At 47.4% G+C, this 16,330-nt stretch overlaps 2 protein-coding genes across 3 annotated transcripts in view; both read right to left on the bottom strand.

The window, feature by feature from the left end:
- The window catches only part of LOC147091836 (uncharacterized), a 1,030,142-nt gene that overhangs the window by 912,918 nt on the left and 100,894 nt on the right, over window positions 1–16,330 (bottom strand). The gene's annotated exons all lie outside the window — the stretch shown is intronic.
- On the bottom strand, window positions 5,099–15,148 carry LOC147091839 (uncharacterized). Of its 2 annotated transcripts, XM_085976571.1 has the most exons (4): window positions 14,923–15,148; window positions 14,736–14,814; window positions 10,711–10,790; window positions 5,099–7,942 (listed from the first exon to the last, which is right to left on the bottom strand). In XM_085976571.1, the coding sequence occupies exon 4, from the start codon at window positions 7,804–7,806 to the stop codon at window positions 5,998–6,000; it is 1,809 nt and encodes a 602-aa protein (XP_085832697.1). In that variant the 5' UTR covers window positions 7,807–7,942; window positions 10,711–10,790; window positions 14,736–14,814; window positions 14,923–15,148; the 3' UTR covers window positions 5,099–5,997. The 2 variants fall into 2 exon arrangements, with proteins under 2 accessions (XP_085832697.1, XP_085832698.1); XM_085976572.1 differs by lacking the exons at window positions 10,711–10,790; window positions 14,736–14,814.

The following is a 16,330-nucleotide window of genomic DNA, read 5'->3' as shown; positions in this document are numbered from 1 at the left end:
AATGTGACAATGACCAGATAATCTATTTCAGTGATGTTGATTGAGGGATAAATATTGGCCTCAGGACACCGGGGAGAACTCCCCTGCTCTTCTTCAATGTAGTGCCACAGGATCTTTTACATCTACTTGAAAGAGCAGATGGGGGCCTCGGTTTAACATCTCATCCGAAAGACGGCACCTCTGACAGTGCAGCACTCTCTCAGTACTGGAGTGTCAGCGTAGATTTTTATGCTCAAGTCTCTGGACTGGGACTTGAACCCACGACCTTTTGACTCAGAGGTGAGAATGCTGCCCACTGAGCTAAAGTGCCTGGAGCTAAGCCAGCTGGGATACTTGACATAGGATTACATCGGATATACGGCACAGAAACAGGCCATTCGGCCCAGCCAGTCCATGCCGGTGTTTATGCTCCACTCGAGCCTCCTCCGGTCTTTCCTCATCTAAATCTATCAGCATAACCCTCGATTCCCTTCTCCCTCATATGCTTGTCTAGCCTCCCCTTCAATGCATCGATACTATTCGCTTCAACCACTCCCTGTGGCAGTGAGTTCCACATTCTCACCACTCTCTGGGTAAAGAAGTTTCTTCTGAATTCCCTATTGGGTTTCTTGGTGACTATCTTATATTGAGGCCTCTAGTTATGCTCTTCCCCACAAGTGGAAACATTCTTTCTGTATCCACTCTATCAACATTTTTCATAATTTTAAAGACCTTAATTAGGTCACCCCTCAGCCTTCTTTCAAGAGAAAAGAGACCCAGCCTGTTTATCCTTTCCTGATATGTATACGCTCGCATTTATGGTATCATCCTTGTAAATCTTCTCTGCACCCTCTCCAGTGCCTCTATATCCTTTTTATAATATAGCAACCAGAACTGTACACAGTACTCCCTGTGTGGTCTAACCAAGGTTCGATACAGGTTTAGCATAACTTCACTACTTTTCAATTCTATACCTCTAGAAATAAACCCTAGTGCTTGGTTTGCTTTTTTTATGGCCTTGCTAACCTGTGGCGCAACTTTTAGTAATTTGTGTATTTGTACTCCGAGATCCCTTTGTTCCTCTACCCCACCTAGACTCGCACCCTCCAAGTGATAAGTGACCTCCCCATTCTTCCTACCAAAATGTAATACCTCACAGGGTAGGGTTTAAACTGAAATGGCAGGGGGTTGGGAACCTGAGCAGGGAGACAGTGGAAGGGAAACAAGTATAAAAGCAAAAGATAGAAAGGAGAAAAATAAAAGTGGCAGTCAGAGAAATCAATGGTTTAAATCAACCATGGCCACAGTAAATAATAATTCCAATAGGTCTAAGAGTGTTAAAAACACAAGCCTGAAGGCTTTGTGTCTTAATGCAAGGAGCATTCGTAATAAGGTGGATGAATTAGCTGCGCAAATAGAGGTAAACCAATATGATTTGATTGGAATAATGGAAACATGGCTCCAGGGTGGCCAAGGCTGGGAACTCAACATCCAGGGGTATTCAATATTCAGGAAAGATAGGCAAAAAGGAAAGGGAGGTGGGGTAGCATTGCTGGTTAAAGAAGGGATTAACACAATTGTAAGGAAGGATATTAGCTCTGATGATGTGGAATCTGTGTGGGCAGAACTGAGAAATACCAAGGGGCAGAAAACGTTAGTGGGAGTGGTATATAAACCTCCAAACAGTAATGCGAATGGCATTAAAAGGGAAATTAGAGAAGCATGCAATGAGGGCACAGCAGTCATCATGGGTGACTTTAATCTACATATAGATTGGGCTAACCAAATTAGTAACAATACTGTGGAGGAGGAATTCCTGGAGTGTTTACGGGATGGTTTCCTGGGCCAATATGTCGAGGAACCAACCAGAGATCAGGCCATCTTAGACTGTGTATTATGTAATGAGAAAGGATTAATTAGCAATCTTGTTGTACGAGGCCCCTTGGGTCGGAGCGATCATAATATGATAGAATTCTTCATTAAGATGGAGAATGAAGTAGCTGACTCTGAGACTAGGGTCCAGAATTTAAATAAAGGAAACTACAATGGCCTGAGGCGCGAGTTGGGTAGGATTGATTGGCGAATGCCACTCAAAGGGTTGACGGTGGATAGGCAATGGCAAACATTCAAAGACCGCATGGATGAACTACAGAATTTGTTCATCCCAGTTTGGCATAAAAATAAAACAAGAAAGGTGACTCAACCGTGGCTAACAAGGGAAATTAGGGATAGCATAAGATCCAAGGAGAGGACATATAAATTGGCCAGAAAAAGCAGTAAACCTGAGGATTGGGAGCAGTTTAGGATTCAACAAAGGAGGACAAGTGGATTAATTAAGAAGGGGCAAATAGAATATGAGAGTAAGCTTGCAGTGAACATAAAAGCATTTATAGATATGTGAAGAGAAAAAGATTGGTGAAGTCAAGCGTAGGTTCTTTGCAGTCAGAATCAGAGGAATTTACAATGGGGAACAAAGAAATGGCAGACCAATTAAATACATATTCTGCTTCTGTCTTCACAAAGGAGGACACAAATAACCTCCCAGAGATGTCGGGGAACATAGGGTCTGATGAAAGGAACTGAAAAAAATCAGTATTTGTAGGGAAATGGTGTTCGAGAAATTGACAGGATTGAAGGCTGATAAATCCCCAGGACCTGATAATTTACATCCTAGGGTACTTAAGAGAGTGGCCCTAGAAATAGTAGATGCATTGCTGATCATCTTCCAACATTCGATGGAATCTGGAACAGTACCCATGGATTGGAGGGCAGCTAATGTTACCCCACTATTCAAAAAAGGTGGTAGAGAGAAAACGGGGAATTACAGACCAGTAAGCCTGACATTGGTAGTGGGGAAAATGCTAGAGTCCATTATAAAAGATGTAATAGCAGAGCACTTGGAAAACAGTGACAGGATCGGACAAAATCAACATGGATTTACAAAAGGTAAGTCGTGCTTGACTAATCTACTGGAATTTTTTGAGGATGTAACTGGTAAAATAGATAAGGGAGAACCAGTGAATGTGGTGCTTTTGGACTTTCAGAAGGCTTTCGATAAGGTCCCGTATAAGAGATTAGCGTGTAAAGTTAAGGCACATGGGATTGAGGGCAAAGTATTGACTTGGAGAGAGAACTGGTTGGCGGACAGAAAGCAAAGAGCTGGAATAAACGGGCCTTTTTCTGAGTGGCAGGCAGTGACTAGTGGGGTACCGCAGGGATCGGTCCTTGGACCCCAGCTATTCACAATACATATTAATGATCTAGACAAGGGAACTAGATGTAATATCTCCAAGTTTGCAGATGACACAAAGCTGGGTGGGCGTGTGTGCTCTGAGGAGGATGCCGAGAAACTCCAGGATGATTTGGACAGGTTGGGTGATTGGGCAGAAGCATGGCAGATGCAATATAACATGGATAAATGCAAGGTTATCCACTTTGGTGGCAAAAACAGGAAGGCAGATTATCTGAATGGCAATAGATTGGGAGACGGGGAAATGGCAATAGATTGGGAGAAGGGGAAATGCAACGAGACCTGGGTGTCCTTGTGCACCAGTCGCTGAAGGTAAGCATGCAGGTGCAGCAGGTGGTTTAGAAGGCTAAATGGTATGTTGGCTTTCGCAGCGAGAGGGTTTGAGTACAGGAACAAGGATGTCTTGCTGCAGTTGCACAGGGCCTTGGTGAGACCACACCTTGAGTATTGTGTGCAGTTTTGGTCACCTTATCTGAGGAAGGATGTTCTTGCCATGGAAGGAGTTCAGCGAAGATTCACCAGGCTGATACCTGGGATGGCAGGAATGACATATGAGGAGAGATTGGGTCGATTAGGCTTATACTCGCTGGAGTTCAGAAGAATGAGAGGGGATCTCATTGAAACTTATAAAATTCTGACAGGACTGGACAGACTGGATGCAGGATGTTCCCGATGGTCAGGGTGTCCAGAACCAGGGGTCACAGTCTAAGGATAAGGGGTAAGCCATTTAGGACAGAAATGAGGAATTTCTTCACCCAGAGAGTGGTGAACCTGTGGAATTCTCTACCACAGAAGGCAGTAGAGGCCAATTCATTAAATATATTCAAGAAAGAGTTGGATATATTTCTTAAGGCTAAAGGGATCAAGAGGTATGGGGAGAAGGCAGGGACAGGGTACTGAATTTGGATGATCAGCCATGATCTCATTGAATGGTGAAGCAGGCTCGAGGGGCCGAATGGCCTACTCCTGCTCCTATCTTCTATGTTTCTATTTATCTGTTCAGCCTTGGTCAGTCTGCAAAAACTCTGAGGTGTTTAATAATGAAATCAGGGAGTCAAAAAGCTCAGGTGAGGCAGTTTAAAAAGACAGTGCCTGACTAGAGATTGCTGGAAGCTGACACTTGGTGCTCACGAGGATAGAATGTCCCATTCCCCAGGCACGGACATCCAGCACCTCGATCACAGCAACAATTCACAAAACAATGGCAATATAACTTGGAGCAGAGATGGTTAAGTGGAGCTGTGATCGAGGTGCTCAAAATTATGAGGGGTTTTGATCGAGCAAACAAGGAGAAGCTGTTGTCACTGGCAGGAGGGTCGGTAACGAGAGGACACAGATTTCAGATCATTGGCAAAAGAATCTAGAGAGGAAATGAGGAGACTTTTTTTACACAGCGAATTGTGATGATCTGGAATGCACTGCCTGAATGGGAGGTGGAAGCAGATTCAATAGTAACTTTCAAAAGGGAATTGGATATATACTAAAGGCAGAAATTTGCAGGGCTGTGGGGAAAGAGCAGGGCAGTGGGACTAATTGCATCGCTCTTTCAGAGAGCCGGCACCAGCACGATGGGCCGAAAGGCATCCTACTGTGCTCTATGATTCTATAACATCAGCTTCTCTCTGCTCACGAGTACTGAGAGAACAGGGAATAATCTTTAAATCCAGTCCAGTTATTGGGGGCTCTTAACATTAACAAGCCCCAGTTGCCTGAATTAACATGGTTCAGTCCTGGATGCGATTAAAGGCATCAGAAACAGTGGAATCGACCCACCGCAGTCACAATGTGGACACTCTGGTGTGTCAGCGGGTGGGATACACCAGGGAATCCCTTTCCACACACTGAGGTTGACTCTATTGATCGGGAGTCCCAGGGTTTCGGATACCAGATAATCAAGCTCACAAGAACACAAATTGTCTCTCCAGGCTTTATTAAGAGCGCTGCATAACACAGATCGGGTGATAATTCCCTCAATCTGGAGAATAGAAGTACAGTGGATTCGCGCGCGATCTTCTCGAGTCTGTTCCAACTGACAACGGCTTAAGTGGTCTGTTCTTATACACAAGCTTGGTTACCGCTCAGGAAATGGGATTGTTTGGACCCGTCTGTTGACCGCCTCCTGAACTCCTGCTAATTCAGGGAATTTAGTCCATCTGTGACCAGACTATAACCACAAGCCCGTCTGGTTATCACACCTAGACGGTCCGTGAGGTTATTATCAGATTCACACCCAGACGTTGTGCCTTTACTTGTCTGGCACTTCATCCCATAACACGGGTACAGGGGGCTCAGTAATGTTTCATTCATCAGAAAAAGACAAAGTACAACAACATACTGGTCAGCTTAACAGAATCTCATCATATTTATGTGGCTATAAATATAAAAGTCACTAAGAGATCCAGGAGGGAATTCAGGAGAAACTTCTTGACCCAGAGAATGGTGAGAATGGGGAACTCGCTACCACAAGGAGTTGTTGAGGTGAACAGCATAGATGGATTTATGGGGAAGACACTCAAGGGAGAAAGGAGTGGGAGGAGATGTTGATCAGGTTAATTGAAGTAGGGTGGGTGTGGAGCATAAACACTGGCATAGACCAGTTGGGCCAAATGGCCTGTTTCTGTGCTGTACATTCTAAGTAACACCATGAACTGTCAAAAGAAGGGAATCATCAGCACAACAGTCTTAAAGATTAAACAGCAGTACAAGAATTTATAAAACATTCATCCATTCCACGTTCATGTCACCCCAGCTGTCTACAGGGCTCTGCGCTACAGAACAATGTGAATTCGCTGGTGTCTCAGTAGGTGCGATGACAGAGTGAATCCCTTCGCACACACAGAGCAGGTGAATGGTCTCTCCCCGGTGTGAACTCGCTGGTGTCCGGTCAGAATCCTGGAGCTCTTAAAGCTCATCCCACACACCGAACATGTAAATGGTCTCTGATCGGAGTGAACTTGCTGACGTTGCTTCAGATCCTCAGCGGTTTTAAAGCTCATCCCACAGTCAGAACATTTAAATGGTCTCTCCCCAGTGTGAACTCGCTGGTGTGTCAGCAGGTGGGATGACCGAATGAATCCCTTCCCACACACGGAGCAGGTGAATGGCCTCTTTCCTGCTCTCTCCAGCTGCTGTCCCTTCAGCTCCTGGAACATTTGAAAGCTTTTCCCACAGTTGGAATGTTTCACCGGCCTCTCCCCAGTGTGAACTTGCTGGTGTGCCAGCAGATTTGAGGACCAAGTGAATCCCTTCCCACACACTGAGCAGGTGAATGGTCTCTCCCCGGTGTGAACTCGCTGGTGTCCGTTCAGAATCCTGGAGCTCTTAAAGCTCATCCCACACACCGAACATGTAAATGGTCGCTGATCGGAGTGAACTTGCTGATGTTGCTTCAGATCCTCAGAGGATTTAAAGCTCTTCCCACAGGCAGAACATTTAAATGGTCTCTCATCGGTGTGAACTCGCTGGTGTTGCTTCAGATTCCCAGAGGTGTTAAAGCTCTTCCCACAGACAGAACATGTAAATGGTCTCTCATCGGTGTGAACTCGCTGGTGTTGCTTCAGATTCCCAGATGTGTTAAAGCTCTTCCCACAGTCAGAACATTTAAATGGTCTCTCCCCAGTGTGAACTCGCTGGTGTGTCAGCAGGTGGGATGACCGAGTGAATCCCTTCCCACACACGGAGCAGGTGAATGGCCTCTTTCCTGCTCTCTCCAGCTGCTGTCCCTTCAGCTCCTGGAACATTTGAAAACTTTTCCCACAGTTGGAATGTTTCACCGGCCTCTCCCCAGTGTGAACTTGCTGGTGTGCCAGCAGATTTGAGGACCAAGTGAATCCCTTCCCACACACGGAGCAGGTGAATGGTCTCTCCCCGGTGTGAACTCGCTGGTGTCCGTTCAGATTCCTGGAGCTCTTAAAGCTCATCCCACACACCGAACATGTAAATGGTCGCTGATCGGAGTGAACTTGCTGATGTTGCTTCAGATTCCCAGAGGTGTTAAAGCTCTTCCCACAGTCAGAACATTTAAATGGTCTCTCCCCAGTGTGAACTCGCTGGTGTGCCAGCAGATTCGAGGACCGAGTGAATCTCTTCCCACACACAGAGCAGGTGAACAGAATCTCTCCTGCTCTCTCCAGCTGGTGTCTCTTCAGATCCTGGGACCTTTTAAATCTCTTCCCACAGTCAGAACATTTAATGTGAACAAGCTGGTGTCTCAGGAGGGTGGCAGAATGAGAGAATCGCTTCAAAAACACGGAGCAGGTCAACGGTCTCTCATTGGTGTGGACAAGCTGGTGTCTCAGCAGCATGGAGGGTGAAATTAATCCCTGCCCACACACGGAGCGGGTTAAAGGTCTCTCCTTAGTGTGAACTTGCTGGTGTATCATTGGAGCGGATGGCTGAGTGAATCCCTGCCCACACACGGAGCGGGTTAAAGGTCCCTCCCTAGTGTGAACTTGCTGGTGTATCATTGGAGCGGATGGCTGAGTGAATCCCTTCCCACACACGGGGCCGGGGTTTCTCCCCGCTTCAGGTATTTGTAGATTTTGAAGCTCTTTCAGAACATTTGAAAGGTCTCTCATCAGTGTGAACTCACAGGTGTTCCAGCAGATTGGAGGAGCGACTGAATCAGGTCCTGATGAATCGAGCGACTCTGTCAGATCTTGACGTGATGTTTGGTTTGAACTTCCTGTCTGTAAATGCTCCACTTCTAAAACCCTGTAAAAGGAGTGCAGAAAGGGTAAGTGGGGAAGAAGGGTTTTTTTGGGGCTAATTTTGTCTCAAAGAACCAACAGGGTAGAGCCGGTCCCACTGGTGTCCAGCCGTGCCCACAATAACCACCGGGCCAGAAACAGCCCAATCCACCTCAGTGACTTGGTCCTGAAGTCAAAACAAGTCTCATCAAATGACATCCTTTGTGACTGTGACAAAGGTAAACTAACTCTCCTCATCCTTCCTGACTTGTCTGCAGCCTTTGACAGGGTTGACCACTCCATCCTTCTCCCAACGCCTCTCCACCGTCGTCCAGCTGGGTGGGACTGCACTCGCCTGGTTCCATTCTTATCTATCTAATCGTAGCCACAGAATCACCTGCAATGGCTTCTCTTCCCGCTCCCGCATCGTTACCTCTGGTGTCCCCCAAGGATCTATCCTTGGGCCCCTCCTATTTCTCATCTAAATGCTGCCCCTTGGTGACATCATCTGAAAACACAGCCTCAGTTTCCACATGTACGCTCACGACATCCAGCTCTACCTCACCACCAATTCTCTCGACCCCTCCACGATCTCTAATCCGGTTCTGGGTGAGCAGAAATTTTCTCCAATTAAATATTGGGAAGACTAAAGCAATTGTTTTCAGTCCCTGCCACAAACTCCGTTCCCTAGCCACTGACTCCATCCCTCTCCCTGACATCTGTCTGAGGCTGAACCACACTGTTCACAACCTCGCCGTCATGTCTGACCCTGAAATGAGCTTCCGAACACATATCTGCAGCATAACAAAGACCGCCTATTTCCACCTCGGTAACATCACCCGTCTCCACCCCTGCCTCAGCTCATCCGCTGCTGAAACCCTCAGCCGAGCCTTTCTTACCTCTAGACTCGACTATTCCAACGCACTCCTGGCTGGCCTCCCACATTCTACCCTATGTAAACTTGAGGTGATCCAAAACTACCCGTGTCATAACTCAACGCCAAGTCCCGTTCACCCATCACCCCTGTGCTTTCTGACCTACATTGGCTCCCGGTTAAGCAATGCTTCGATTTCAAAATTCTCATCCTTGTTTTCAAATCCCTCCCTGGTCTCGCCCCTCCCTATCTTAGTTATTCCCTTCAGCCTCACAACCACCCGCCGCCCGCGATAGAATCATAGAAAAATTATGACACAGAAAGAGGCCATTCGGCCCATCTTGTCCGTGCCGGCCGATTAAGTGCTATCCACACTAATCCCACTTTCCAGCACTTGCTCCGTGGCCTTGTAGGTTACGGCACTTCAAGTGCACATCCAAGTACTTTTTAAAATGTGATGAGAGTTTCTGCCTCTACCACCCTGTCAGGCAGTGAGTTCCAGACCCCCACCACCCTCTGGGTGAAAACATTTCTCCTCAACTCCCCTCTAAAGCTCTGACCAATTACTTTAAATCTACGCCCCCTGGTTGTGGACCCCTCTGCCAAGGGAAATAGGTCCTTCCTATCTCGGCCCCTCAGAATTTTATACACCTCAATCAGGTCTCCCCTCAGCCTCCTCGATTCCAAAGAAAACAACCTCCTCCCCCCGAGACATCTGCGCTCCTGCAATTCTGCCCTCTTGAGCATCCCTGATGAAAATCGCTGCACCATCAGTGGCCGTGTCTTCTGTTGCCTCGGCCCTAAGCTCTGTAATTCCCTCCCTGAACCTCTCCGCCTCGCTATCCGCCTTTAAGACATAGAAACATAGAAGATAGGAGCAGTAGGCCATTCGGCCCCTCTAACCTGCTCCGCCATTCAATAAGATCATGGCTGATCATCCAAACTCAGTACCCTGTCCCTGCCTTCTCCCCATATTCCTTGATCCCTTTAGCCTTAAGAAATATATCTAACTCATTCTTGAATATATTTACTGAATTGGCCTCCACTGCCTTCTGTGGAAGAGAATTCCACAGGTTCACCACTCTCTGGGTGAAGAAATTCCTCCTCATTTCTGTCCTAAATGGCTTACCCCTTATCCTTAGACTGTGACCCCTGGTTCTAGACTCCCCAGCCAGGGGGAACATTCTCCCAGCATCCACCCTATCAAGCCCTGTAATAATTTTGTATGTTTCAATGTGGTCCCCTCTCATTCTTCTGAATTGAAGAGAATACAGGCCTAGTTTACTCAATCCCTTCTCATACGACAGTCCCGCCATCCCAGGAATCAATCTCGTGAACCTTCATTGCATTGAACTCCCTCTATGGCAAGTATATCCTTCCTTAGGGAAGGAGACCAAAATTGTACACAGTACTCCAGGTGTGGTCTCACCAAGGCCCTATATAATTGGAGTAAGACTTCTTTACTCCTGTACTAATATATTTCTTAAGGGAAGGAGGCAGGGACAGGGTACTGAATTTGGATGATCAGCCATGATCTCATTGAATGGCGGAACAGGCTCGAGGGGACAAATGGCCTACTCCTGCTCCTATCTTCTATGTTTCTATGTATTCAATCTTTCCTTGTAGCTGAAATTCTCTGGTCCTGGCAACATCCTCGTAAATCTCCCGTCTTGAGCAGTCACATCTTTCCTGCAATGAGACGACCAGAACTGCACGCGGTGGCCTAACTGGTGTTTTTGTAAAGTTCAAGCAGAATCTCCCTGCTCTTACATGATACAGAGAGAGGCACTGCCCCTTTAAATACCTGGGGGGGCACCCATTCCCCTTTAAATGACCAAGCAATTTTTTATTTTTTTTTGAAAAGGGGCCGCAGTCGCCTTTGACTCCCCCCCACCCTCTCACCCACCACAAATACTCACGAGAGGAGGAAGAATGCTGGTCTTTGTCCCTTTAAAAGTGGCTGCCCACCAAAATGTTCACAGCACCAGGGCTCTTTGTTCTGGATAAAAATCAAAAAGAGAAAAGGTTCACTTATTTTTAAATCAATGCAATTGATGAATAGCCTTGCAATAAAGGTAATGCAAAGGAATAAACACTCAAGCTTGTTTTTTTCCCACCCTCCCCTTTAACAGCTCCTTCAGACAATGAAAGCAGGAAAACAGCCTGCAGCCTACCGAGGTCCCACCCCCCTCCCTCCCGCCATTGGTTGGAGGACCGTCAGCCCGCCCGGTCCTCCCAGCGTTTTCCGCGCTCCTGATTGGCGGGCGCCTCGCGTCAATCACCCCCCTCCGATTACGCGCTGATGCCAGCACGCAACGCCCAGGGGTCGGTTGGATCGGTGCACACCACCGCAAGGTAACAAAAAGACACCCCACACAAATGAGGAAAAACAATAATAATAATAATCACACTTTAGAGGGGAGGAGGTTGGGGGAATTAATGTGTGTTTTCAATTTGTTTTGCAAAAAAAATAATTTGAAAAGCTTTCCAACGGTGCGAGGCGAGCTGCGCATGCGCTCCAGCCAGCCTTTTACTCCCCCACGTGGGCCCGGGGACGGACACGCCCACTTGCCTTCCCCTGCACCAATCACAGCGCGCGGGTGCTTCTATCAGTCGTCCCCTGTCAATCACCCTCCCTTCCCCCTCGTGGTGTCGAGTGTCAGCCAATGAGGTGCAGGAAGGGGCGGGACCAGGGCCAGGACTGACAGCAAGCCTGAACTAACTCAATTAAATACCTGCATGCAGCCAAAAAAAGCTTTTATTTAGTCAGCCAAAAAACAGCAAAGCAAATGAGGTTTGCCGAGTCAGCAAAGCCTATTTTAAAGAATTATAGAGCGATATCGCAGGGATCGGTGCTAGGACCCCAGCTATTCACAATATATATTAATGATCTAGACGAGAGAACTAGATGTCATATTTCCAAGTTTGCAGATGTCACAAAGCTGGGTGGGCTTGTGTGCTGTGAGGAGGATGCCGAGAAACTCCAGTATGATTTGGACTGGTTGGGCGATTGTGTAGATGCATGGCAGATGCAATATAACGTGGATAAATGCGAGGTTATCCACTTTGGTGGCAAAAACAGGAAGGCAGATTATTATCTGAATGGCAATAGATTGGGAGAAGGGGAAGTGCAAAGAGACCTGGGTGTTATTGTGCACCAATCGCTGAAGGTAAGCATGCAGGTGCAGCAGGCGGTTAAGAAGGCAAATGGTATGTTGGCTTTCGTAGCGAGAGGGTTCGAGTACAGGAACAAGGATGTCTTGCTGCAGTTGTGCAGGGCCTTGGTGAGACCACACCTTGAGTATTGTGTGCAGTTTTGGTTGCCAAGGATGTTCTTGCCATGGAGGGAGTGCAGCGAAGATTCACCAGACTGATACCTGGGATGGCAGGAATGATGTATGAGGAGAGATTGGGTCGATTGGGCTTGTACTCACTGGAGTTTAGAAGAATGAGAGGGGATCTCATTGAAACTTATAAAATTCTAACAGGACTAGACAGACTAGATGCAGGAAGGATGTTCCCGATGGTCGGGGAGTCCAGAACCAGGGGTCACAGTCTAAGGATAAGGGGTAAGCCATTTAGGACAGAGATGAGGAGGAATTTCTTCACCCAGAGAGTGGTGAAACTGTGGAATTCTCTACCACAGAAGGCAGTTGAGGCCAATTCATTAAATATATTCAAGAAGGAGTTGGATATATTTCTTCAGGCTAAAGGGATCAAGGGGTATGGGGAGAAGGCAGGGACAGGGTACTGAGTTTGGATGATCAGCCATGATCTCACTGAATGGCGGTGCAGGCTCGAGGGGCCGAATGGCCTACTCCTATCTTCTATGTTTCTATGTATTCAATCTTTCCTTGCAGCTGAAATTCTCTAGTCCTGGCAACATCCTCGTAAATCTCCAGTCTCGTGCAGTCACATCTTTCCTGCAATGGGGACGACCAGAACTGCACGCGGTGGCCTAACTGGTGTTTTTGTACAGTTCAAGCAGAATCTCCCTGCTCTTACATGATACAGAAAGAGAGAGGCACTGCCCCTTTAAATACCTGGGGACACATGGAAACATAGAAGGTAGGAGCAGGAGTAGGCCATTCGGCCCCTCGAGCCTGCTCCGCCATTCAACGAGACCATGGTTGATCATCCAAATTTAGTACCCTGTCCCTGCCTTCTCCCCAGATCCCTTGATCCCTTTAGCCTGAAGAAATATATCCAACTCCTTCTTGAATATATTTAATGAATTGGCCTCTACTGCCTTCTGTGGTAGAGAATTCCACAGGTTCACCTTTCTCTGGGTGAAGAAATTCCTCCTCATCTCTGTCCTAAATGGCTTACCCCGTATCCTTAGACTGTGACCCCTGCTTCTGGACTCCCCGACCATCGGGAACATCCTGTCTGCATCTAGTCTGTCTAGTCCTGTTAGAATTTTATAAGTTTCAATGAGATCCCCTCTCATTCTTCTAAACTCCAGCGAGTACAAGCCCAATCGACCCAATCTCTCCTCATACGTCATTCCTGCCATCCCAGGTATCAGCCTGGTGAATCTTCGCTGCACTCCTTCCATGGCAAGAACATCCTTCCTCAGATAAAGCGACCAAAACTGCACACAATACTCAAGATGTGGTCTCACCAAGGCCCTGTACAACTGTAGCAAGACATCCTTGTTCCTGTACTCAAACTCTCTCGCTACGAAGGCCAACATACCATTTGCCTTCTTAACCGCCTGCTGCACCTGCATGCTTACCTTCAGCGACTGGTGCACAAGGACACCCAGGTCTCGTTGCACTTCCCCTTCTCCCAATCTATTGCCATTCAGATAATAATCTGCCTTCCTGTTTTTGACACCAAGGTGGATAACCTCGCATTTATCCACGTTATATTGCATCTGCCATGCTTCTGCCCAGTCACCCAACCTGTCCAAATCATACTGCAGTTTCTCGGCATCCTCCTCACAGCACACATGCCCACCCAGCTTTGTGTCATCTGCAAACTTGGAGATAATACATCTAGTTCCCTCGTCGAGATCATTAATATATATTGTTAATAGCTGGGATCCAAGGACCGATCCCTGCTGTACCCCACTAGTCACTGCCTGCCACTCGGAAAAAGACCCGTTTATTCCAACTCTTTGCTTCCTGTCTGCCAACTAGTTCTCCATCCAAGTCAATACCTTGCCCCCAATCCCATGTGCCTTAACTTTACACGCTAATCTCTTATGCGGGACATTATCGAAAGCCTTTTGAAAATCCAAATACACCACATCCACTGGTTCTCCCTTATCTATTTAACAGTTACATCCTCAAAAATTTCCAGTAGATTAGTCAAGCACGATTTACCTTTTGTAAATCCATGTTGACTTTGTCCGATCCTGTCACTGTTTTCCAAGTGCTCTGCTATTACATCTTTTATAATGGACACTAGCATTTTCCCCACTACCGATGTCAGGCTTACCGGTCTGTAATTCCCCATTTTCTCTCTACCACCCTTTTTGAATAGCGGGGTAACATTAGCTACCCTCCAATCCATGGGTACTGTTCCAGAATCTATAGAATTTTGGAAGATGACCAGCCATGCATCTACTATTTCTAGGGCCACGTCCTTAAGTACCCTAGGATGTAGATTATCTTCTATGTTTCTATGTATTCAATCTTTCCTTGTAGCTGAAACTCTCTAGTCCTGGCAACATCCTCGTAAATCGCCTGTCTCGAGCAGTCACATCTTTCCTGCAATGGGGCGAGCAGAACTGCACGCAGCACTCTAGCCAGTGGCCTAACTGGTGTTTTGTACAGTTCAAGCAGAACCTCCCTGCTCTTACATGATACAGAAAGAAAGAGGCACTGCCCCTTTAAATACCTGGGGGGCACCCATTCCCCTTTAAATAGCCAAGCAATTTTTGTTGTTGAAAGGGGCCGCAGTCCCCTTTGACTCACCCCCCACCACAAATACTCACGAGAGAAAGAGGAGGAAGAGTGCTGGTCTTTGTCCCTTTAAAAGTGGCTGCCCACCAAAATGTTCACAGCACCGGGGCTCTTTGTTTTGGATAAAAGTCAAAAAGAGAAAAGGTTCACTTATTTTTAAATGAATGCAATTGATGAATAGCCTTGCAATAAAGGTAATGCAAAGGAATAAACACTCACAAGCTGGGGTTTTTTTCCACTCTCCTCCGCCTCCTCCCCTTTAACAGCTCCTGCAGACAATGAAAGCAGGAAACAACAACAGAAAATGCTGGAAAAACTCAGCAGGCCAGGCAACATCCGGGGAGAGAAATTAGAGTGACGTTTCGGGTCGAACCCTTTTTCAAACTGGAAAGGAAATAAAATAAATAGGAAATGAAAGCAGGAAAGCGGCCGGCAGCCCACCGAGGTCCCGCCCCCTCCCGCGCCGCCATTGGTTGGAGGACTGTCAGCCCGTCCGGTCCTCCCAGCGATCTCCGCGCTCCTGATTGGCGGGCGCCTCGCGTAAATCAACCCTCCCCCCTCCGCTTACGAGCTGACGCATGCACGCAACGCCCAAGGGTCGGTTGGATCGGCGCACGCAGCCCAATAAGGTCCCGCCCCCCTCCCGCGCCGCCATTGCTTGGAGGACCGTCAGCCCGCCCGGTCCTCCCAGCGTTTTCCGCGCTTCTGATTGGTGGGTGCCTCGCGTCAATCAATCCCCCCCCCCCACCGCTTACGAGCTGACGCCAGCACGCAACGCCCAGGGGTCGGTTGGATCGGCGCACGCCACCGCAAGGTAAAAAAAAGACACGCCGCACAAATGAGGAAAACCAAGAATAATAATAATCGCACTTTAGAGGGGAGGAGAGTTCGGGCAATTAATGAGTGTTTTCAGTTTGTTTCGGGAAAAAATTTTTTTTGAAAAGCTTCCCAACGGTGCCAGGCGGACTGCGCATGCGCCCCAGCCAGCCTTTGACTCCCCCACGTGGGCCCGGGGACCGGACACGCCCACTGGCCTTCCCCTGCACCAATCACAGCGCGGGCAGGCGCTTCTATCAATCGTCAACTGTCAATCCCCTCGTGGTGTCGATTGACAGCGGCGTCAGCCAATGAGGTGCAGGAAGGGGCGGGACCAGGGCCAGGACTGACAGCAAGCATCAACTAATTCAATTAAATACCTGCATGCAGCCAAAAAAAAACCTTTTATTTAGTCAGCCAAAAAACAGCAAAGCAAATAAGGTTTGCTGAGTCAGCAAAGCAAGCAAAGTCTATTTTAGAAACATAGAAGATAGGAGCAGGAGTAGGCCATTCGGCCCCTCGAGCCGGCTCCGCCATTCAATGCAATCATGGCTGATCATCCAAACTCAGTACCCGGTCCCTGCTTTCTCCCCATATCCCTTGATCCCTTTAGCCTTAAGAAATATATCCAACTCTTTCTTGAATATATTTAATGAATTGGCCTCAACTGCCTTCTTACACTGGGTATTATGTGACGAGAAAGGATTAATTAGCAATCTTGTTGTACGAGGCCCCTTGGGTCATAATATGATCGAATTCTTCATTTATATGGAGAATGAAGTAGTTGACTCAGAGACTAGGGTCCTCAATT

Source organism: Somniosus microcephalus, unplaced genomic scaffold (assembly GCF_052327205.1).
Source record: "Somniosus microcephalus isolate GS21.2 unplaced genomic scaffold, FLI_Smic_1.0 unresolved_chr3, whole genome shotgun sequence".
NCBI classification, from domain to species: domain Eukaryota; kingdom Metazoa; phylum Chordata; class Chondrichthyes; order Squaliformes; family Somniosidae; genus Somniosus; species Somniosus microcephalus.
This window is presented reverse-complemented; position numbering and strand designations above follow the sequence as displayed.

Excerpts from the sequence above, each read along its gene's own strand:
- LOC147091839 (XM_085976571.1), bottom strand. The coding sequence starts at position 7,806 with ATGAGAGACCTTTCAAATGTTCTGAAAGAGCTTCAAAATCTACAAATA.